The 25,302-nt window shown below is 42.9% G+C and overlaps 1 protein-coding gene across 6 annotated transcripts in view; it reads left to right on the top strand.

Moving 5' to 3' along the window:
• Window positions 1-25,302, top strand: part of LOC106586439 (unconventional myosin-Ib) — a 142,835-nt gene that overhangs the window by 108,068 nt on the left and 9,465 nt on the right. For 3 of the 6 annotated variants that reach the window (XM_045707708.2, XM_082969040.1, XM_082969043.1), the window contains 12 exons: window positions 1,767-1,853; window positions 2,038-2,103; window positions 3,645-3,749; window positions 5,302-5,364; window positions 5,709-5,909; window positions 6,614-6,840; window positions 9,022-9,222; window positions 18,157-18,250; window positions 21,326-21,475; window positions 23,511-23,579; window positions 23,684-23,770; window positions 24,151-24,237. In XM_045707708.2, the coding sequence (XP_045563664.1) occupies window positions 1,767-1,853; window positions 2,038-2,103; window positions 3,645-3,749; window positions 5,302-5,364; window positions 5,709-5,909; window positions 6,614-6,840; window positions 9,022-9,222; window positions 18,157-18,250; window positions 21,326-21,475; window positions 23,511-23,579; window positions 23,684-23,770; window positions 24,151-24,237 (1,437 nt within the window). The remainder of the gene's footprint in view (window positions 1-1,766; window positions 1,854-2,037; window positions 2,104-3,644; window positions 3,750-5,301; window positions 5,365-5,708; window positions 5,910-6,613; window positions 6,841-9,021; window positions 9,223-18,156; window positions 18,251-21,325; window positions 21,476-23,510; window positions 23,580-23,683; window positions 23,771-24,150; window positions 24,238-25,302) is intronic. The other 3 variants (XM_082969041.1, XM_082969042.1, XM_045707713.2) reach the window with 1 other exon arrangement.

The raw sequence follows: 25,302 nt of genomic DNA, 5'->3' as shown, positions 1-25,302 counted from the left end.
GTCAGGGAGGTTATGCCTGGTCCTGTCACAGTTCAACTCTTCGCGCGTGTGTGTGTGTGGAAAGTATTCATACCCCTTGACTTTTTCTGTATTTTGTTATGTTACAGCCTCATTTTAAAATGGATTACATAGTTTTTTCCCCCCTCGTGAATCTACACACAATACCCCATAATGACAAAGCAAAAAACTATTTTTTTGTTAAATTATAAAAAATTCAAAACTGAAATCACTTTACATAAGTATTCAGACCCTTTACTCAGTACTTTGTTGAAGCACCTATGGCAGCAATTACAGCCTCAAGTCTTCTTTGGTATGACGCTACAAGCTTGGCACACCTGTATTTAGGGAGTATCTACCCTTCTCTGCAGATCCTCACAAGCTCTGTCAAGTTGGATAGGGAGTGTCACTATTTTCAGGTCTCTCCAGAGATGTTCAATCGGGTTCAAGTTGGGCTCTGGCTGGGCCACTCAAGGACATTCAGAGACTTGTCCCGAAGCCACTGCTGCATTGTCTTGGGTGTGTGCTTAGGGTCGTCGTCCTGTTGGAAGGTGAAGCTTCGCCCCAGTCTGAGCACTCTGGAGCAGATTTTCATCAAGGATCTCTCTCTACTTTGCTCTGTTCATCTTTGCCTTGATCCTGACTAGTCTCCCAGTCCCTGCCGCTGAAAAACCTCCCCACAGCATGATGCTGCCACCAAAATGCTTCACTATAGGGATGGTGCCAGGTTTTTTCCAGATGTGATGCTTGGCATTCAGGCCAAAGAGTTCAATCTTTATTTCATCAGGCCAGAGAATCAGCCCTGACCAAGGCCCTTCTACCCCGAATGCTCAGTTTGGCCAGCTCTAGGAAGAGTCTTGGTGGTTCCAAACCTCTTCCATTTAAGAATGATGGAGGCCACTGTGTTCTTGGGGACCTTCAATGCTGCAGAATTTGTTTTTGTACCCTTCCCCAGATCTGTGCCTCGACACAATCCTGTCTCGGAGTTATACGGACAATTCCTTTGACCTCATGGCTTGGTTTTTACTCTGATATACACTGTCAACTGTGGGACTTTGTATAGACAGGTGTGTGCCTTTCCAAATCATGTCCAATCAATTTAATTTACCACAGGTGGACTCCTATCAAGTTGTAGAAACAGCTCAAGGATGATCAATGGAAACAGGAAGCACCTGAGCTCAATTTCGAGTCTCATAGCATAGTGTCTGAATACTTATGTAAATAAGTTATTTCTGTTTTTTATTTTTAATACATTTGCAAAAATGTCTAAACCTGTTTTCGCTTTGTCATTATGGGGTATTGTATGTAGATTGATGAGCAGAAAAACATTTAATGAATTTTAGATTAAGACTTACGTAACAAAATGTGGAAAAAGTCAAGGGGTCTGTATACTTTCTGATTGCACTCTACGTGTGTGGTTTGCATGAGGAATGACCGCCTCTCTCTACTCCAGTGTGGCTGTGTGCCAGAGAATGAGCCTTTAGTAACTATAGGGATATTATTTTGCCCACTCTAGGACACGCCTGCCTGTTCTGTTGTGGATGGTTGGAATGAGAAACATTCTACAGCTGGAATTATAGCTTGACTGATTGATGCCACTTTTACGTCCGTAAAGACTTATTTATCGGAGCTCCATGGGCCCTGTCCCAGTTGACTGGTGAATGCTACACTACTACAAGCATTTGTCAGAGAGATTTACTACAGCTATCTTTCTCTGTGTATGAGAGCACTGAAATCTATATACTGAGCCTTCATTTGTGATTTGCTAGGCCTACTATGCCCGTGATGCCCTGGCCAAAAACCTCTACAGCCGTCTGTTCAGCTGGCTGGTCACCAGGATCAATGAAAGCATCAAGGTAGGGCCTCTCTCTTTTCTCACTCATGACAGAATATCAGCCAGGTTTGTCCACTATTATTCTACAAGCCATTGACTATGAAGATATAAGCCCTTCCAAACTAGATGAAATGATTGTCATTAAGACAGGACTATAATTTTATGTGTATCTTATACTTTCTCTTTCCCTTTATTTCTTCTCTCAGGCTCAAGCAAAAACACGCCACAAGGTGATGGGCGTCCTGGACATCTATGGTTTTGAAATCTTCGAGGTAAGAGTAATTGGACACATTTAGTGAAAGGGGTCGCCTAAATGGACAGAAATATGTCCAGAAATGACCTCCCATCATCCATGAGCGGAAGCGTATTGTTTGCCTAAAACAAGGAATTTGTGTGGTTTTGTGAGATGATACATTTGACATGAACAACTAGCATCTTAACTTCCACAGTTCCTCTTTAAATTGATCTCTAAGGTGCATGTTCCTAATATTCCTGACTGTTCCCCACTCATTGTGAAGTCGTTTCATTCCTCTCTCCTGAATGTTGTTGTCTGGGCCGACAGGATGGCGTAAGTACACCTGCCGAGGGCGTGCTGAGTGCAGTGTGCATGCTGTGATCTAGCTCAGCCCTTAATCCTAGTCTTAATTCAGATCCTATCTGTAACAGGACTTCCCTTGTGTTTTTGGGGGGGATATGAAGGAGTACTGGTGTCTCTCTTAAGGGAAGGAGAGCATACAATAGTAGAGCTATTCTGAAGAGTGTATGAATTAGCCTTTTTCCAGATCTGTTAGTGCTGCCTTGCCAACTCCTATGGTCCTCATCAAGCCAAATGTTCTGTATGACAATAACCGTAATGGTTGGCAAGGCAATGCAAACAGATATGGGACCAGGTTATGTATGAACATCCTCCTTCTGTTGCCATCTGGGTCCTTCTCTTCCTGACCAGAGGTCACCAGCACGTTCTTCATGCCCAGTAGTTATGCTGTTCTAACCCTCAGTAACCTAAGCAAATGGAGTGATATTGTTACCTAACCCAAAGCTGCTGCTGTTAGCCAAGAGTCATGACTGGAAACTTAACTGGTCTTCTTAACTGATAAGAAAGGGGGATAATTTAGAGAATGTAGATATTTTAAATGGTTAATCTTTTATATTTTATGCCTGTTCACTGTCTTTGTTCGACACCTTTGAAATAAGCTACTGATAAACACTGAAGCTTTGCCAGGATTGGTTAACATGCATCCATGATAAGAAACACAGATAGGACTTTACAATCAGGCAGCTATTTGTCCAAAGACTCGTTGGGTTTGTTCAAGAGGGGTTGTAAAGCAATAAGGAGGAATGCCAGTCAAAGAAAGTTTTATGCCCTCATTGTCCTGGCTGTATGGTACTGTAACTAGCATTGCCACAAATGTATAGTCTGTTCCCACAGTAGTCTGTCTGTTTGAAAAGAGACCTATTCTTTGTTAGCATGACATAACAGTGAAGGAATGGGGATCAAGGAATTTTGGTCTTTTTTGGCATTACCCTAGTGGTATCCAACAAGGGAGCCGCAGGGGGAGAACAGGACCCGGGAGTGACCCGAAAGCTTATTGAAAGGCTGCATGTCAACATAGCAACAGGTGGTGACAGATGGGGGGCATTTCACAGTGTCAGACAGGCAAGAGAGGACAGCAGTCAGTGTATTACTGAGTTTTCCCCCCAATATGTACTGAATGTGGTGCGATGTGGTACCCTGCTGTTTGCATCTGGAATTGTAAAAATGTTGCCTATTTAGAACATGAGTCTAAATGGAGTCTTTGGGGGTTTTCTACAGGACAACAGCTTTGAACAGTTCATCATCAACTACTGCAATGAGAAACTGCAGCAGATATTCATCGAACTGACGCTACGCGAAGAGCAGGAGGAGTATATCAGAGAGGTAAACTGTCCCATGTGCCCTCGTTCACCTTACTGGGGACAACAAGGGTGTGTTCACTAGGTCATATCGTAGATTTTTAGTGTGAAACCTTTCAAAAGGGACAACAAAAATGAGTGTTTCTTATTGGGACAAATCGTGGTAGTCCCTCCCTGTTTCAGTGTGTTTTCTTCCCTTTGGTGCTTAATGAACTCAACCCAGTCGTTGCACTCTAATGGCATGCACTCAGAGGAGAGCGTTGCCCCATAAAGCCATCCATCTCTCACTGTTCACCCCCAGCCTGTCAGCCTCTTTGTGCCCCCCTGACACCTAGTCTACATTCCACACATTGACAGGCCAATTTGTAGTGTGAACCATGCTTGTCATGCAGTGTTTGGGTAGGTCTGGTTTGTGATATTATCTTTGCCAATATCAGTCGTTCACCTTTTGCCATCCCTGTTTTCTCTTTATGTCTCTGTCTTGCTCTTTCACTCTGTCCTATTTTGTCTTTTACTTTCCTCTTTGCCTCTGTACCCCATTCCGCTCTTCCTAAATGTCCTATTGTCCATCTCTATCTTTCTAGTCCCCTCTTTCCATCCCCATTCCTTGACCTCACCCTTCTCTCCTGCTCTTTTCACCATACTTTCCTTCTCTCTTGCCCTTTTCTACTTTCTTTCTTTCCTTCCCGCCTCTGTGGGCTTTAGGGACATAATTGATCCTTCACTCCAGCAGGGGTAAACACACTTCTCCCCCTGGGGCTCAGGCCGCTGTTTGCTTTCAGAGCTCTGAGTATGTGAGTGCTGCTCCCTTGACCTCCCTTCCATTATATTCCACTGCCTGGCCTCCCTCCAGACCAGTGCATGGGAAAATACTACACTGTGGGAGACAGGGGGCAAGACAGTGGGGACCACTGACCAATCAGGATACCGAGTCCACATCCCCAAATGGCTAACCCAGCCCGCCCCTTTCCTCTCCCCCAAACCTGGACTCCCTGTTTGTCTGTCACACAGACTAAGTCAGCCAGAACCACCAGTTTCCAGCCCCAACATGACATAAAGCTCCAAAGCCTAATCCAAGGCCTATGGTTCGGCACCATTTGTAGTGTTGTTCAACCAGGCAGTTTCAAGCATGTCTTGAGTCTTGTGCTCTTATTGAATTGTATATGCATTGAATAGAACATATATTATAAGGACTGTTACTGTATAAGGCCTAACCAAGCTGCAGCTGTGTCAGCCCATGAAACAGAAGATCTATAGAAAAGGTCAATTGTCTAACTCTGACTGAATAGCTTTGGTCAGTCAGGCCAGACAGACGATCAGACAGATAGCGAACTGCTTAAACAGTTCTCATTCCTTAATCTCTTGACTTCATGGCCCATTGGTTAGTTGTCTGTCTGAGATTATAGAAGGTCAGTGGCTTTCTCTTAAACCACTCAGGTCTGTATAAGTAAGTCTAGATGAGGTCAGGATTACGCTACAGGACAACGCTTTCTTGGCAGAAGTAAGTGAAAGTTTGTGGGAAAAAGTGAATAGTTAACCCTCTTTAACCTCTTGACATCTGTTCTTGTTTGTGACAGGACATTGAATGGACCAACATAGAGTATTTCAACAACGCCGTTATCTGTGACCTCATCGAGAATGTAAGTAGGTCTCCCTTAATGTCATCTGATTCTTGTAAAGCAAAGAAAAATACTGATTTCCCTTGTCTTATTGCTATTGACAGGACATGACCACCCTAAAGATGGGATAACTTTGTGCTGTTTCACAATTAGAATATGTACATTACTGTATCTTGAATTTAGAATGTCTTATGAAGAACCTCTCTAAGAAACCTCTCCTCCGCCTCTGTCTAGAAACAGAATGGTATCTTGACCATGCTGGATAGACCGTTGTTAAAAATAATTGTAAAATCCTTAGTTAAGAATTACCTGTTTTAATGTCTGAAGAAAGAATTTCCTAAGAATTCCCTCTCTCTTTATTCTAGAACCAGAATGGAATCTTGGCCATGTTAGATGAGGAGTGCCTGCGGCCAGGCACAGTGACTGACGACACCTTCCTAGACAAGCTGAACACCATCTGTGCTGAGCACCAGCACTTCGAGAGCCGCCTCAGCAAGAACTCCAAGTTCCTGACAGACCACAGTCTGCCACACAGCTGCTTCCGCATCCAACACTATGCTGGGAAGGTACGGAGGAGGAATTCACACACCTTGCACATCATCAAATACTTGATTGAGCTTGCCTGGCGCAGTGCAACCAATTGAATAGAAAGTGCAAAGCTCACACAACTGGCACTCAAAGTATTTGAAAGAAAACCAATACTATTTAAACCCAAGTCTGCAACATCTTCAAAAATGATGGGAATGGGACAACATGGTATACATGTCATCACTGGCCAGGTGTTGAGACAGGATAAATACTGATTATAGTCACCGTAGCAGAGCAGAGCGTGCAGATTTGGGTTAAGAGCATTACCTGGAGGGCGTCACATGCAGTGAAAAAAATGTCAGTATTGCATGGGATTTCCTTGACACATGATGGGATCAGAATAGCCCAGAATATCTTCAGCTTTAAAGATTCTCTGGGTAAATAGATTTATAATCCCCGTTTGGTCAACATGCACCACGGACAGTGATGCATTTTTATGAATCAATCCACAGCAAACATTTCCTCAGGGTGAGTTTAGGGTTGACAATAATACACTAGTACTACAACTACTACTACAAAAACATGACGTACATGGGCACACACTTTTACTGGATTCAGAAAAATGACAAAAGAAGTTGTCAGTTAACAGAAGTACATTTTTATAATTAAGGGACGACAACAGCTATGTTTTGTGTTTTGTATCTGACTGTGAGAATCTGTTCATGTGTCGTCTTTTGTGTAGGTGCTGTACCGTGTGGAGGGCTTTGTAGACAAGAACAATGACCTGCTGTACAGAGACCTGTCCCAGGCCATGTACAAGGCCACCCACAGCCTGATGAGACAGCTGTTTCCTGAGGGAAACCCTGCTAAGGTCAACCTGAAGAGACCCCCCACTGCAGGCTTCCAGTTCAAGGCCTCTGTAGGGGTACTCATGAAGAACCTGCAGACCAAAAACCCCAACTATATCAGGTAAGCTACCATTCACTCTGAGGATCATGTATTCTAAAGGATCAGTATTTCACCCCTTTTTCTCCCCAATTTGTGTTGTATCCAATTGGTAGTTATGATCTTGTCCCATCGCTGTAACTCTCTTACGAACTCGGGAGAGGCGACGGTCAAGAGCCGTGCGTCCTCCCAAACACGACCCCGCCAAGACGCACTGCTTCTTTGACACAATGCCCGCTTAACCCAGAAGCCAATGTGTCGGAGGAAACACCATACACCTGGCGGTCGTGTCAGCGTGCATGCGCCCGGCCCGTCACAGGAGTCGCTAGAGCGCATTGGGACAAGGACGTCCCGGCCGGCCAAACCCTCTCCTAACCCGAACAACGCTGGGCCAATTGTGCACCGCCTTGTGTCTCCCGGCTGCAATGCAGCCCGGGATCGAACCAGGATCTGTAGTGACATACAGTTGAAATCGGAAGTTTACATACACCTTAGCCAAATATATTTAAACTCAGTTTTTCACAATTCCAGACATTTAATCCTAGTAAAAATTCCCTAGTCTTAGGTCACATAGGATCACCACTTTATTTTAAGAATTTGAAATGTCAGAATAATAGTAGAGAATTATTTATTTCCGCTTTTATTTCTTTCATCATATTCCCAGTGGGTCAGAAGTTTACATACACTCAATTAGTATTTGGTAGCATTGCCTTTAAATTTCTTAACTTGGGTCAAACGTTTCGGGTAGCCTTCCACAAGCTTCCCACAATAAGTTTGGTGAATTTTGACCCATTCCTCCAGACAGAGCTGGTGTAACTGAGTCAGGTTTGTAGGCCTTCTTGCTCGCACACATTTTTTTCAGTTCTGCCCACAAATTTTCTATAGGATTGAGGTAAGGGCTTTGTGATGGCCACTTGACTTTGTTGTCCTTAAGCCATTTTGCCACAACTTTGGAAGTATGCTTGAGGTCATTGTCCATTTGGAAGACACATTTGCGACCAAGCTTTAACTTCCTGACTGATGTCTTGAGATGTTTCAATATATCCACATCATTTTCCTCCCTCATGATGCCATCTATTTTGTGAAGTGCACAAGTCCCTCCTGCAGCAAAGCACCCCCACAACATGATGCTGCCACCCCCGTGCTTCACGTTTGGGATGGTGGTCTTCGGCTTGCAAGCCTCCCCCTTTTTCCTTCAAACATAACAATGGTCATTATGGCCAAAGAGTTCTATTTTTGTTTCATCAGACTAAAGGACATTTCTCCAAAAAGTACGATCTTTGTCCCCATCTGCAAACCGTAGTCTGGCTTTTTTATTGCGGTTTTGGAGCAGTGGCTTCTTCCTTGCTGAGCGGCCTTTCAGGTTATGTCGATATAGGATTCGTGTACTTTGGATATAGATAATTTTGTACCTGTTTCCTCCAGCATCTTCACAAGGTCCTTTACTGTTGTTCTGGGATTGATTTGCACTTTTTTGCACCAAAGTACGTTAATCTCTAGAACGCGTCTCCTTCCTGAGTGGTATGACGTCTGTGTGGTCCCATGGTGTTTATACTTGCGTACTATTGTTTGTACAGATGAACGTGGTACCTTCAGGCGTTTGGAAATTGCTCCCAAGGATAAACCAAACTTGTGGAGGTCTACTATTTTTTTCTGAGGTCTTGGCTGATTTCTTTTGATTTTCCCATGATGTCAAGCAAAGAGGCACTGCGTTTGAAGGTAAACCTTGAAATACATCCACAGGTACACCTCCAATTGACTCAAATGATGTCAATTAGCCTATCAGAAGCTTCAAAAGCCATGATGTCATTTTCTGGAATTTTCCAAGCTGTTTAAAGGCACAGTCAGTTTAGTGTATGTTAACTTCTGACCCACTGGAATTGTGATACAGTGAGTTATAAGTGAAATAATCTGTCTGTAATTAATTGTTGGAAAAATGACTTGTCATGCACAAAGTAGATGTCCTAACCGACTTGCCAAAACTATAGTTTGGTAACCAGAAATTTGTGGAGTGGTGGAAAAACAAGTTTTAATGACTCCAACCTAATTGTATGTAAACTTCCGACTTCAACTATAGCTAGCACTGCAATGCCGTGCCTAGACCGCTGCGCCACTCGGGAGGTCTTGAGTTGTCTCAACTCTAATCCACTGATTACCTTTGTGACCATGCATGTCCATGCCATAGTGTCTGTCTTTTTTCCTCAGGTGCATCAAGCCCAACGATAAGAAGGTAGCCCACATCTTCACCGACTCGCTGGTGTGTCACCAGGTGCGTTACCTGGGCCTGATGGAGAATGTGCGCGTGAGGAGGGCTGGCTACGCCTTCCGCCAGCCCTACGAGTCCTGTCTGGAGCGATACAAGATGCTCTGCAAGAAGACCTGGCCCCAGTGGAGAGGACCCACCAGGTAGTACCTCTGCTCTGCCTGAACAGAAATGTTGTATTTATTATCTACCTGTTCAGAATATTGTATTTACCATATGATAAACCTAGAGTAAATACACTGCTCAAAAAAAATAAAGGGAACACTTAAACAACACAATGTAACTCCAAGTCAATCACACTTCTGTGAAATCAAACTGTCCACTTAGGAAGCAACACTGATTGACAATAAATTTCACATGCTGTTGTGCAAATGGAATAGACAACAGGTGGAAAGTATAGGCAATAAGCAAGACACCCCCAATAAAGGAGTGGTTCTGCAGGTGGAGACCACAGACCACTTCTCAGTTCCTATGCTTCCTGGCTGATGTTTTGGTCACTTTTGAATGCTGCCGGTGCTTTCACTCTAGTGGTAGCATGAGACGGAGTCTACAACCCACACAAGTGGCTCAGGTAGTGCAGCTCATCCAGGATGGCACATCAATGCAAGCTGTGGCAAGAAGGTCTGCTGTGTCTGTCAGCGTAGTTTCCAGAGCATGGAGGCGCTACCAGGAGACAGGCCAGTACATCAGGAGAAGTGGAGGAGGCCGTAGGAGGGCAACAACCCAGCAGCAGGACCGCTACCTCCGCCTTTGTGCAAGGAGGAGCACTGCCAGAGCCCTGCAAAATGACCTCCAGCAGGCCACAAATGTGCATGTGTCTGCTCAAACGGTCAGAAACAGACTCCATGAGGGTGGTATGAGGGCCCGACGTCCACAGGTGGGGGTTGTGCTTACAGCCCAACACCGTGCAGAACGTTTGGCATTTGCCAGAGAACACCAAGATTGGCAAATTCGCCACTGGCGCCCTGTGCTCTTCACAGATGAAAGCAGGTTCACACTGAGCACGTGACAGACGTGACAGAGTCTGGAGACACCGTGGAGAACGTTCTGCTGCCTGCAACATCCTCCAGCATGACCGGTTTGGCGGTGGGTCAGTCATGGTGTGGGGTGGCATTTCTTTGGGGGGCCACACAGCCCTCCATGTGCTCGCCAGAGGTAGCCTGACTGCCATTAGGTACCGAGATGAGATCCTCAGACCCCTTGTGAGACCATATGCTGGTGCAGTTGGCCCTGGGTTCCTCCTAATGCAAGACAATGCTAGACCTCATGTGGCTGGAGTGTGTCAGCAGTTCCTGCAAGAGGAAGGCATTGATGCTATGGACTGGCCCGCCTGTTCCCCAGACCTGAATCCAATTGAGCACATCTGGGACATCATGTCTCGCTCCATCCACCAACGCCACGTTACACCACAGACTGTCCAGGAGTTGGCGGATGCTTTAGTCCAGGTCTGGGAGGAGATCCCTCAGGAGGCCATCCGCCACCTCATCAGGAGCATGCCCAGGCGTTGTAGGGAGGTCATACAGGCACGTGGAGGCCACACCCACTACTGAGCCTCATTTTGACTTGTTTTAAGGACATTACATCAAAGTTGGATCAGCCTGTACTGTGGTTTTCCACTTTAATTTTGAGTGTGACTCCAAATCCAGACCTCCATGGGTTGATAAATGGGATTTCCATTGATTATTTTTGTGGTTTTGTTGTCAGCACATTCAACTATGTAAAGAAAAAAGTATTTAATAAGATTATTTCTTTCATTCAGATCTAGGATGTGTTGTTTAAGTGTTCCCTTTATTTTTTTGAGCAGTATATATTTACCTCACCTTTCCTCATTCAAATCAAGGAAATAACACCCTTTTTTAATCAGTAGTTGTCACAAAGTGATATTACAATTTCCTCTCCCATGTTCAGCAGAATGCTGTGAAATAACAGTGTACAGTACTAACAACAGGATAATGTAGTAACAGCAGTAGTCATCCATAGATGATTTGCCCACACATATCCCACCATGATGCGCCTACGTCAACAAGCCGTGTTGGGGTGGCTAGATCTTGTAGTGATCTGCTTGCTCTGGGAGACAAACAGTCAAACCAGGGTTCCTTTACGCTGCCCTGGGCATTTTGAGGCTGTTGGTCCATAGCACTGATGCAGTCATGTTACATTCACTGACAAGTGAGATGGCGCTGCAGTGGATAGCAGATGTTTTACGGGCTCCTGACCAATTCTACTATTTTGTGTGCTTTCTTACAGTTATCTTAACTTTTTGTACATAATGTCTCAGCCATCATTTCCTATCACCGAAAATAGTTTCTGGACATCAGAACAGCGATCACTAACCTCAATTTGGCTGGCAATTTCTACTTTAACAAGTCGGCAGCTCTGCACTTTCTGTTTACTCCAGACCAGGCCTTAATCCCCGGGACTTCAAAGAGGAAGCGACGGCTCAAGAGAGGCAGACAGGACTACGTTGGCTAGCAAATAAACCTCCTCTACCCTCTGTTCTCTAGTGACTGTACATTCGCCAATAGAACGAACTGGACGAGCTCTAAGCTAAAGGCTAGAGCACTAAGCTAAAGGCTAGAGCTGCCGCTTTCAAGGAGAGGGACACTAATCCGTACACTTATAAGAAATCCCACTACGACCTCCAAGCCATCCAACAGGCAATGCATCAATACAGGACTAAGATCAAATCCAACTACACCGGCTCTGATGCTCGTCGGATTTGGCAGGGTTTACAAACTATCACGGATTGCAAAGGGAAACCCAGCCACGAGCTGCCCAGTGATGCAAGTAGGGCTGTTGCGCTGACCTTATTACTGCCACACCGCTAGTCATGAGTCATGACCGCAGTCAAATTCCACGTGACCGTTGAGTCACACTAATCTCCTTTTGTGCATGCTGGACACACGTTGGTAGTACCAAACTCACTAACGAGTGCCTAGTGGCCTGGTACTCAGGGCTCTCTTGTCCCTCTAACCACTCTGATATCAATGCAAATGCAATCGAAAATCATATCAAACACTTATCATGAAAAGAGTGTCATGCTTTTAAAACTAACCATTAAGGTACATTTTTTGACCTCACTGTGATGATCAATTTGAAGAAAAGTTTATCAACCGGTTGAAACTGAGTGGAAAACATGGTCATTGTGGATTTTGTTCCAAAGCCAAACAATGAAATGGACAGCACTTTCTAAGGTGATGATTAACTCAAAGCATATAAGACATTGCATGTAGAACACCCATATGTATATTACAGCTTATGCATAGGCCCATATATGAACCCAAGCCCCCACCAAAATAAAACGGAATTAAAATAATGATTGTGCCGTTATACAATACATAGCCTAATAGCCTACTGAATATTACGCATGGCAGAAAAACATACAAATAAATAAACTGCTTTAAGATGTCTTTGGTATATAATTGGTCTAGCCTATACTGCCAAATTAAACACATTTGAGTAATTGCCTTTGAGTGTGGACTGTATTATTATGCACACTGGATAGACTGGTTACCTTATGCTATACTGCAGACTTTCTATCTGCAAGTCTGGGAGAGAACATATAGGCCTAGGCGATGCTGTTGGTTCAATGATTGAATTTGTATTTGATTTTGAATAGCCTAGTAATAGGGATTTTTTTATTTTTATTTTCATAATTAATAGGCTGACACATTACCTTTTTAGATATAGAATATCTTAACATTTTGCGTTTCCATCTCTCTCTCCTTCATTCCTTTCTTGAGTGTGTTTCTTTGTGAAACATGTTACTATCGATGTTCCCAAACAGATTTGATTTGGTTTCTCAAATGAAGCACTGGTTAGCTGCAGGAACATGGTTGGAGAGCCCATGGCATATAGTCTTTGGGCAGAACAGAGCGCAAGCTTTTCTGCTTCTTTTTCAAATAGTAAATAGCCTATAGTCGCATCATGCAGCCCATATATATTTTGATTTCTAAGACATTGTAAAGTTTATCATTCACAATTGAATTAGTCAAATAACTCTAAATCTAGTGTATAGGACCGGTTTTAAATTATCACTTTTACGCTCAATATAGGCACTTCATATGTGCACTCGCTCTGGAATGGGAAAAATATCCTTTATTTTTTTCAAATAAGTTCAATTATAGTATTCTTACTATGAAATCATATAATATAAAATAATGGTATGGGACTTAGTTGTTTGTCCTTTGTAAGTTGCAGCGTACTGCGACGCAGCTTGCATGGTGCCGCAGAATTCAATGGCACATTATTTAAGTGTGAACCACTGGTACCATTTAATGCTAGTTAGTGCTAGTTTGACTACCAGAGGGCATCTTTGAGAAGCATTTCATAGCCTTCAATAGTGGCTGTATTAGAGAATTTAATACCTTTTTTGTAAGTACATAGTATATGAGACTGATTTTAAGACATTTTGCTTAATTAAGTTCATTAATATTATGGTGTTTCTAATCCAAGAAAAAAGATAAACCCTCTTGGTTTCCGTTAGGATGGAACAGAAAATATGGCGCTGTACAACGTGACAGTCGGGAGTAGACGGAGAGGAAGGAGTAAGCTGTCCTTGTGAATAAGAAATTGTTCTTAACTGACTTGCCTAGTTAAATAAAGGTTACACTAACAGCATAACATTTCTACAACCTAATTTTCTAATTCTAGTCTAACCAATACCCAAATGGAGATTCAGTGAAAATAAAAATCTTGTTGAATTATCAAGACCAGTCCCCGTGCTTGTCTCAGAGCAACGCGAAACTGTGCTAAAATAGTTGTAGGCTATTGCTTCAAATCCTATTGCTTCTAACTTCAATATGCTCTTTATATAAATAAGACCTACACCACTTTTAACAGCACATTACTCAGCACTAGTGAGACTGTTGTCTACGGTAGACCTACAGTATATCGAAAAATATGACGTGACTCTCCTCCAATAATTACATATAGAGGATTGGAGTGATATTTCTGTAATTCAGTGATATTTATTCCCATAGTAATTCATTATGGATCCATAACTAAATAAACCTCTGCATTTTGAAATAGTATTTTTATCATTATTTTATTAACGAAGCATAAAGATGCCATTATTAGTTACATTGTTTTAGTTTGAACGTGCAGACTGGCACTAAGAACAGAACAGCGGGAACGTTTCTCTAGTCAGCTTCATTATTAGTGCAAAGCCCCTTAAAGTGTTGCCGGGGTGGGCAACAAATTCTCTAATACAGCCACTTACAAAAAAGGTATCAAATTCTCTAATACAGCCACTATTGATGTCTATATTAATGAACTTAATTAAGCAAAATGTCTTAAAATCAGTCTCATATACTATGTACTTACAAAAAAGGTATTAAATTCTCTAATACAGCCACTATTGAAGGCTATGAAATGCTTCTCAAAGATGCCCTCTGGTGGTCAAACTAGCACTAACTAGCATTAAATGGTACCAGTGGTTCACACTTAAATAATGTGCCATTGAATTCTGCGGCACCATGCAAGCTGCGTGGTTCACCCCCCCTTCCTCCTCCTCCCTTCCCCATGGGCTAGGTCGGTCTTCTGTGCGTGGCTCTGCGGCCCATCCAATGCCCCCTGCCCTCGTGCCTTGAACCTCGCGCGCTTTCAGTGGATACAGCTGGAGAACTGCAAGGCAATCCCATTGTGCGCCACTCGGGAGCGATGACCAATATGACCAATATATATTGTCCTGCTAATAACAGGGTTAATAATATATCTCTGAGAATATCCAACAGGCTTTTATATAATTCTAAATTAATAATAATAATAATCTCCTTGTTTAAAAAAAATAACAATATTTTGGAGATTTCGTTTTCAAATAACATAAAATGAGCGAGGAAAAAGGCCGTTCTTGAACATGGGATGAGACATTGTTACTCATTTGTAAATAAAGCCAGTTATTTAGAATTATTTCTGTTTTTAGATGGAGAGAAACCCCAAAAAACTACTGTCATCTCATAGGTCTCCCAGTCGAGGCCGGCACGGGTATTGAACCAGCATCTGTAGCAACACAGCTTGCAGTACTATTCAGTGTGTTAGACCGTTGCGCCACTCAGGCGCTGTACAACGTGACCGGTCGGGAGTGATCTACAGTACTACAGTAAGAGCAAAATAATCCTAACCAATTATCAGTTTCTATTTAGGTTTATGTCACCCATTCATTCATTATCAGTTAGAGATACAGTAGGACCCAAAAGCGTAATCAGTGCTCTAACTCCCCCTTGCACTGGTCTAGAGCAATGAAGTGGTGACGCAGGGTATCGTACTAAACTACAAATGACCGTTAAGTCCCGCAGCATTATCGCACAACTTTTAGTGGAACAACCACTAGGCCTACTCGTATTCGGTTCTTCTGAAATACTTATCATAATGTTTCTTTAGACCTGCCTAAAATAAATAATAGATTTATTGTGATGGTGTAGATTAAATGGATTTTCGAGACTTTTTTAAATGTAGATGCTCTAAAGGATAGCATCAGTGGCTTGTATTCATGGAGGCCTGGAGATGCTACAAATATTTATGTCAATTAAGTGTAAATTACTGTGAGAGCAGCAGTCATTTGCATGACAATAACTAGCTGACAAAATGTCATGACCGCCACAGCCCTAGATGTGAGCCTACCAGATGAGCTGAATGCCTTCTATGCTCACTTCAAGGCAAGCAACACTCAACCATGCATGACTGTGATGACGCTCTCCGTAGCCGATGTGAGTAAGACCTTTTAAAAAGGTTAACATTCACAGGCCCGCGGGGCCAGACACATTACCAGGATGTGTACTCGGAGCATGCGCTGACGACCTGGCAAGTGTCTTCAATTACATTTTCAACCGCTCCCTGACCCAGTCTGTAATACCTACATGTTTCAAGCAGACCACCATAGTCCATGCCCAAGAACGCCAAGGTAACATGTCTAAATTACTATTGTCCTGTAGACCTCATCTGTAGCCATGAAATACTTTGAAAGACAAGCCATGGCTCACATCAACACCATCATCCCAGACGCATACCGCCCCAACAGACCCAACACTGTCCTCCCACCTGGACAAGAGGAAACCTATGTGAGAATGCTTTTCATTGACTACAGCTCAGTGTTCAACACCATAGTGCCCTCCAAGCTCATCACTAAGCTCAGGACCCTGGGACTGAACACCACCTTCTGCAACTGGATCCTGGACTTCCTGACGGACCTTCCCCAGGTGGTGAGTGTCGGCAACAACACATCTGCCACGCTGACCCTCAACACGAGGACCCCTCAGGGATGCGTGCTTAGTCCCCTCCTGTACTCCCTGTTCAACCATGACTGTGTGGCTGTGCACAACTTCAACACCATCATTAAGTTTGCTGACGACACAACGGTGGTAGGCCTGATCACAGACGAAGATGAGACAACCTATAGGGAGGAGGTCAGTGACCTGGCAGTGTGGTGCCAGGACAACAACCTCTCCCTCAACATCAGCAAGACAAAGGAGCTGATCGTGAACTACAGCAAACAAAGGGCCAAGCACGCCTTCATCCACATCGACGAGGCAGTAGTGGAACAGGTCGAGAGCTTAAAGTTCTTCGGTGTCCACATCACTAAGGAATGAACATGATCCACACAGCAACACAGTCGTTAAGAATGCACGACAATGCCTCTTCCTCCTCAGGAGGCTGAAAAGGTTTGGCATGGGCCCTCAGATACTCAGTTCTACAGCTGCAGCATTGAGAGCATCTTGACTGGCTGCATCAGCGCTTGGTATGGCAACTGGTTGGCATCCAACCACAAGGTGCTACAGAGGGTAGTGCGTACCGCCCAGTACATCACTGGGGCCGAGCTCTGTTCCATCCAGGACCTCCTATACCAGGCGGTGTCAGAGGAAGGCCCTAAAAAATGTCAGACTCCAGCCAACCAAGTCATAAACTGTTCTCTCTGCTACCGCATGGCAAGCGGTACCGATGCACCAACTCTGGTACCAGCAGGACCCTGAACAGCTTTTACCCCTAAGGTATAAGACTGCTAAATATTTAACCAAATAGCCAACTCTTTTGACTCATCACAAACGCTGCTCATACTGCTTATTATCTGTCCTGTTGCCTAGTCACTTTACCCCTACCTATATGTACACTACCGTTCAAAAGTTTGGGGTCACTTAGAAATGTCCTTGTTTTTGATAGAAAAGCAAAAATGTTTTGTCATTAAAATAACATCAAATTGATCAGAAATACAGTGCAGACATTGTTAATGTTGTAAATGACTATTGTAGCTGGAAACAGCTGATTTTTTTTTTTTATGGAATATCTACGTAGGCGTACAGAGGCATATTATTAGCAACCATCACTACTGTGTTTCAATGGCACGTTGTGTTAGCTAATCCAAGTTTACCATTTTAAAAGGCTAACTGAGCATTAGAAAACCATTTTGCAGTTATGTTAGCACAGCTGGAAACTGTTCTGATTAAAGCAACAATAAAACTCAAACTTTCTTCTGAAACTCGTCAGTCTATTCTTGTTCTGAGAAATGAAGGCTATTCCATGCGAGAAATTACCAAGCAACTGAAGAGGCAACTCCAGGATTATTATTTTTCTGTCTGCGTTGTTGGGAAGGGCCAGTAAGTAAGCATTTCACTGTTTAGTCTACACCTGTTGTTTACGAAGCGGGCCCGAGTCGCCGGATGCGTCGCATACTCTGGGGACTCGTCCGGGGATTAGAAACAACAGCATGTCTGGTGCCTAGTGTGTGTGCCTACTATCCTCCTTATAAGGTGTGTAAGTTATTCATGAGGGTACATGTTCATCCCGCATGTTATTTCAGATATGGACTGTTATCATCTTAAAATGGCATTCTTTCACCGTCTCTCCCTGCCTTAACTCATCTCCTTCGTCCTCTCTCTGTCTCTCTCTCTGTGTGTCTCTCTCTCTGTTTCTCTCTCCGTCTGTCCATTCTTCTTATTCCCCTATCGTTTGTCCTTTCCCCTTCATCTGAACTATTCTCATCTTGTCCCTTTAATCATGTACATGTCAAAGTCCCACCATGTCTAATTAGTTAAGAGAAGGGTCATAACAGAATAGTGAAGAATTGTGCCTCTGTCTTCCTGTAGGGATGGAGTGGAGGTGCTGCTGACAGATTGTTCTGTTCCATCTGAGGAGTTTGCCTACGGACGCTCCAAGATCTTCATCAGGAACCCCAGAACGGTAGAATAACATAACATTGCATAAGCATGCACAGCTGACCTGGAACCTGTCACTGTCTCTGATTAGTATAAACGGTACTACTTGATGTTTTTTTTTACATTAGGTTTAGAGGGAGGGTTACTGCCAAGGATGTGACACAACTTTGAAAAGAGCAGCATGCTCTGTTATGGAAGTCGTAGATTTAGCCATAGATCATAGATGTGAGGATTTTTGGATGTGGTCATATATAGTATGGCTAATCCAGTGGGCTCATGCTCTCATGTTTGACTGCATTAAAAGGCTTCTGCGAGCAGGAAGTTGTTCTCTGCTGAGCCCCTCTATACTAATTACAACACTTAACCAACATTCTGAGCCCACATGGTTTCATTTATCAATTCTAGGGCTTACCCCATTTAGTTGACTGGTCGATTGTTTGGTCGATAGGCTGTTGGTGGAACAGTGGCAAATATATACAAATCAAAAAAAATATGGAACACAAGACACCTGTCTGATTCATGCCTGTCTGATTCATGCCTGTCTGATTCATGCCTGTCTGATTCATGCCTGTCTGATTCATGCCTGTCTGATTCATGCCTGTCTGATTCATGCCTGTCTGATTCATGCCTGTCTGAGTGGACTAATCCATTGCGGAGGCCGCGGTGATGGCACACTAGCATCACCAGTAGTACATTTATCGTTAATTACCATCACTTCTAATATACAATGTTTGTTTGGTTATGGTCATTTCTGTTAATGCATTCAATATATTATTACAGTCTTACTGTTGTCATTGTAGGAGTGGACATGTTGTTTGCAGAGCGCATAACCTAGGCTACACTTGTGAGAAAAAAGTTTTGGTTTATTTCATTCCATTTATGAGTTGTCAAATGATTCATTGTCGTTTGTTTGGAGCACTCCTGTCAGTCTTGAGTAAGAACACGCATCTGATTAGGCATAGAGGTAGACCTAGGCTACCTGCCCTACACGCAAATGTAGGCCTATAAATGTGCCCATTTACTCACAATCACTATGGAGCTTTTCAAAGCAATTTCTTTCTTCGCATCAAACAGCAAGTAAAATAAGTCTGTTTTTACATCCATTGATAATGACAATAGTTCCTCAACGTAGCCTATCTGTAATATCTTTCCAATGCTCTACCTTTCGATAACCACTCGGCATGAAAGGGGAAAAAAATGTCATGCTCAGATCTGGTGGAAACATCATAAAATAGGCCTACCTGATTACTTCTTATCCCTTACACAAATAGTCTACCCCAGTGTCTCTGTCCGCGGAACAAGTTGATACAATGTTTCAAGTTCCTGGCAGACAGGCCATGTGTAGTCAATGTGATTCATAGGATATTTATTTTTAAAAGGATATTTTCTACCTGCGTGCTGCAATGTTTTTATTTGTTGACTTTATGTAGGCAATCTACATATTGGCAATGGCAATAGAACTTACTTTTAGATGTATCATTTTCATTTATATCAAATTTTGATTAACCACATGACATTGATTTTGAGACATGAATACTTTATTATACAGTACCAGTCAAACGTTTGGACACCTACTCATTCCATGGTATTTCTTTATTTTGACTATTTTTACATTGTAGAATAATACTGAAGATGTCAAAACTATGAAATAACACATACAGTGGGGGGAAAAAAGTATTTGATCCCCTGCTGATTTTGTTTGTTTGCCCACTGACAAAGAAATGATCGGTCTATAATTTTAATGGTAGGTTTATTTGAACAGTGAGAGACAGAATAACAACAAAAATATCCAGAAAAACGCATGTCAAAAATGTTATAAATTGATTTGCATTTTAATGAGGGAAATAAGTATTTGACCCCTCTGCAAAAAATGACTTAGTACTTGGTGGCAAAACCCTTGTTGGCAATCACAGAGGTCAGACGTTTCTTTTAGTTGGCCACAAGGTTTGCACACATCTCAGGAGGGATTTTGTCCCACTCCTCTTTGCAGATCTTCTCCAAGTCATTAAGGTTTCGAGGCTGACGTTTGGCAACTCGAACCTTCAGCTCCCTCCACAGACTTTCTATGGGATTAAGGTCTGGAGACTGGCTAGGCCACTCCAGGACCTTAATGTGCTTCTTCTTGAGCCACTCCTTTGTTGCCTTGGCCGTGTGTTTTGGGTCATTGTCAAGCTGGAATACCCATCCACGACCCATTTTCAATGCCCTGGCTGAGGGAAGGAGGTTCTCACCCAAGATTTGACGGTACATGGCCCCGTCCATCGTCCCTTTGATGCGGTGAAGTTGTCCTGATCATTCCTCGTGGAATGCAATGTAATCAGCCATAATCGGCATCCAAAAATGCCGATTACCGATTGTTATGAAAACTTTAAATCGGCCCTAATTAATCGGCCATGCCAATTAATCAGTCGACCTCTACTACATATAGTTGATTTTATTCAAACATATGGTGAGTCTATATAAAATTTAGACCAAACGATTGGTCGAAAGACCAGACAACTCTATTGACCAATCTTTTTTTTAGTTGTGGACAGCCCTAATCAATTCTGTCCATTCTATGGCGACTCGGCCAGTAGCATGGAAAATAACGAACATTTAGGCATATTTTCCATGGTATGATGGGCTTTTAAGAACATGCAGTGGTGGGTGCAACAACAAAACCTTGTCAGTCCAGGAGCCAGTCTAAACAAAGCTAGTAAAGCCTGATCTCATAGGGTTGTGTCCTTATCCTTGATCTACTGTACCTTCTTACCAGGTTAGCTAAGTATCTCTGCCTCTGTTATAGAGTGAAGCTACAGATCAGTCAGGGTGGTGGTAGGATGGGGCCTAGTCTAGGTCACTAAACTTTCACCCCATAGGTCTCTGTCTGCAAAGGTATTTGAGGTGGAGAATGTGTTTGGGCAGCTATAGAAGCCCCTTATCATTCTAAAGATCTTGTGCTGTCTGCAAAACCACACACTACTGTCCCAAAATGACATCCTGTCTCAATGAAAAATGTCCTCTCATTCCTAAATTGTACTGACTATGCTGGTGTTCTTAGTATCCTAGTAGATGTTCATGTTCCTATCATCCTCTTGATGCCTTCTTCCTGTGTCCCCAGCTGTTCACTCTGGAGGAGAGGAGGAGGGCGTGTCTGGAGGACCTGGCCACCCTGATCCAGAAGATCTACCGGGGGTGGAAGTCTCGTACTCACTTTCTGCTGCTGAAGAAGAGCCAGGTGGTGGTGGCAGCCTGGTACCGCAGATATGCGGTGAGTTAGCTTGTCTCTACTATGCACACACGAACACATACAGAACGTCATGCCGGTTCAAATGTGTAAGATATGAGTGCATCCGTCTGTGGGAGCACAATCTGATCCAAATATAGTATGCATTAGTCAGAAAATAGATTTGAATGTTACAGATCGGCGGTTCACTAAAATGTTTTGCTCAAATTACTTTCTACCTAAAGAAAATACCATCTTTTGTGACAACTGCGTCCTCTCTCATGTAACCATGTTGACAGTCATTGATCTACAAGTCATTTTGCATGCCGAACAACCCTTGGTAATATCAGTAGCCTAGTCAAACTGCTCGCTGTGAACAGCTTCGCACACTGACCAACAAGAGGTAGGCCGATTCTTGATCACCATTCAAATGTTTGTAAAATGGCTTGTGCAATATTAGGCTTTATTAGTTGAGTGGCAACCAATGTTATTTGCTTGGTTATTTTGATCAAATGCACTGTTGAAAATGGTGTTTTATCGGAATAAATGTAGCCTAAGCTATCGCCATGGACACAACTCTCATCTGGCTATAGGTAGGCTACATGCTGATCGGGGTTTACATTCCATTTTATTTTGATTGTTCAGGTTCACCATCAGCAGTAGTTTTGCTTGAAACAATCAGTGTATATGGTCATTTTTAGATATACAGCGTACAGATGAGAAATTACTTTTGCTGCCCCACACTGCATGATCAAAGAAGAGAAGCTCACTCCAACTCTGAGTTGTCAAAACTTCAAAATGGTCAAAACCATTCGATTATGAGACTGGGGGTGAAATCCAAAGTTCTGCTATATATTCATTGGCTATGTCAATGGCTATAACTGGTAGTGGGGTGGTAGAGGCCCAGTTTCCCTTATGGCTCCGCTCAGGTACCAATCAATATACATCATATACACTACCGTTCAAAAGTTTGGGGTCACTTAGAAATGCCCTTGTTTTTGAAAGAAAAGCTATTTTTTTGTCCCTTTAAAATAACATCAAATTGATGAGAAATACAGTGTAGACATTGTTAATGTTGTAAATGACTATTGTAGCTGGAAATGGCTGATTTGTAATGGAATATCTACATAGGCATACAGAGGCCCATTATAAGCAACCATCACTCCTGTGTTCCAATGACGCGTTGTGTTAGCTAATCCAAGTTTATCATTTTAAAAGGCTAATTGATCATTAGAAAACCCTTTTGCAGTTATGTTAGCACAGCTGAAAACTGTTGTTCTGATTAAAGAAGCATTAAAACTTGCGTTTAGACTAGTTGAGTGTCTGGAGCATCAGCATTTGTGGGTTCGATTACAGGCTCAAAATGGCCAGAAACAAAGAACTTTCCTCTGAAACTCGTCAGTCTATTCTTGTTCTGAGAAATGAAGGCTATTCCATGCGAGAAATTGCCAAGAAACTGAAGATCTCGTACAATGCTGTGTACTACTCCCTTCACAGAACAGTGCAAACTGTTTCTAACAAGAATAGAAAGAGGAGTGGGAGGCCCCGGTGCACAACTGAGCAAGAGGACAAGCACATTAGTGTCTAGTTTGAGAAGCAGACACCTCACAAGTCCTCAACTTGCAGCTTCATTAAATAGTACCTGCAAAACACCAGTCTCTACATTTCTAAGTGACCCTAAACTTTTGAACGGTAGTGTACATATTTTACACACACACACACACACACACACACACACACACACACACACACACACACACACACACACACACACACACACACACACACACACACACAGGTCAGTTCAGACAGATCCAGCACAGAGGCCCTGCTCATGAGCTCCATCAGCAGCAGATGTTAATTTAAAATGGAAATTAATTCAACTGAATCGTTTGAAACTAAAACGTTTCTTTCCTGTATAGTATCGTATCGGAGCCCATGTATCTAGATGCATATCGAATCGTCTTGAAATGAAAAAGTTGCACATCCCTAATATGGTGGCTATAGAGCTTAGATGCCTGTAGTTCAAACTTACTTGTTGTCAATTGAGCTCAGTGTTTTTTTCCTTCCCCTGTTGCAGCAACAAAATAAATATCAGAAGATCAAGAGTGCTACACTCGTGATGCAGTCCTTCATCAGAGGGTGGAAGGTATGTCCATGTCCACATACCAGTCAAACACGATAAGAAAGCATGTTTTCCTGTGATAACGCTGTAGTAAAGGCATGTTTAAAAACAATATTTTTTTCTCCAAGGCCCGCAACATCTTGCGGCAACTGAAATACGAGAAGAGATGCAAAGAGGCTGTGACTACCATTGCAGCGTACTGGCACGGGACTCAGGTACTGGCTCAAACACTACCTGATTTCAACATAATGATTAGATAATGTAAAGACAAGTATAGAATGATATTGGGAGGAAATGGATGAGCTGCTGATTATGGACATCCACTGCCTTTTGCTTTTACAAGGTTTATCTGCCATAAAGCCAGGTAAGGAAATACAGTATTATAAGACATGGCTCTGCTCAGGTCTCCCAGCTATACTGAGAGCTAAACTAGAGCAATTTCACATCTTTTTCCTTCTGGACTTCTACTGTCGCTGATCTTACCACCGCTGCTTTTCTCACACTCTTTTTCACTCTCTTCCTCCCCTCGCTCTAATTCTTCCCTCATAACCTCACTCTCCTCCCTCCATCCTTCCACCCTCCCGGCCACCCCCAGGCTCGGATGGAGCTGCGGCGCCTGAAGGCGGAGGCGCGGAATAAGCGTGCCGTGTCTGTCATATGGGCATACTGGCAGGGGACCAAGGTATTTAAGCCGGTTGCCGTTGTCGTGTTTTGCCATCCCAGCTGTCCGTCATCCCCCATGTCCCACCCCTCCTCTTGAAACTGACCAATTGAATAGCTCGTCATCGTCCCTCCGTTGTCCCATTGGTCCACTAGCGTCCCTTACCAGTGTCTGGTGTTTGACTCATCTGTTTTATTGTCCCTTTAATAGGTGTAATTTGAGGGATATTGGGCAGCTAACATTATACCACTAACGTCTATTTATACGTCTGTTTGCTAGTCCTCTGTTTTACTGCTATGGAGCCTCCCTTACATTCTCCCTTTAGGAACAACTGCAAGTCCCACAACACAATACTCCTTTCCATTCCCATGTCTATGTCTGTTGTTTTCTTGATGTTTGTTATAGCATTCCTCTAATCTGTTTTTATGAGAGACATGACGGATTGTACATGATAATGGACGTACAGTATCCAATCAGAATGAATATCATGTGTTCACTTTAATGTAATAATTCTGAGGACTGTGCTGAGAATAGACTGTATTCCATGTGCCACTACAGAAACACAAAGGTTAGCAGGGTTAGGGTCATTTCCACTTAAATTCTAGTCAATTCAGGAAGTACACGGAAATTCCAATTCTCTTCAATGCTTTTCAATGAGGAAAATTTGGAATTTGGTTTACTTACTGAATTGATTTGAATTTAAATGGAATTGGCCCCAACCCTGCAAGAGATCCTCAGATCATATAGCCTAATGGTCATAGCACATACCACCATTAGCACTTCATGGACTTTTAAAGTGCTATATGTTTTAGAGGCAACATATAATCGTTTAAAACAGTCCACGCACATCATGTCATGTTTTATGGACATTTAAGATGCAGATCAACTCGCCGCACCACGAAACAACCTTTACAACTATTTTGTAACTCTGCATGATCTTATCTAAAGGCTTTACAGCCACACTCACCAGATAATCGTCAAAGACCATGTATTGCCACATGTTGCATGACCAAAGCAGTCGCGTGTGGCTTAATTTATCGACTAATCGTCCCATCTGATTGGTGGATCAAGTCTAATTTCTTAGTC

The sequence above is a fragment of the Salmo salar genome, chromosome 25 (genome assembly GCF_965601325.2).
Source record: "Salmo salar chromosome 25, fSalSal1, whole genome shotgun sequence".
Classification (NCBI taxonomy): domain Eukaryota; kingdom Metazoa; phylum Chordata; class Actinopteri; order Salmoniformes; family Salmonidae; genus Salmo; species Salmo salar.
Note: the sequence above shows the minus strand (reverse complement) of the source record. Positions and strands in the feature narration are given on the sequence as shown.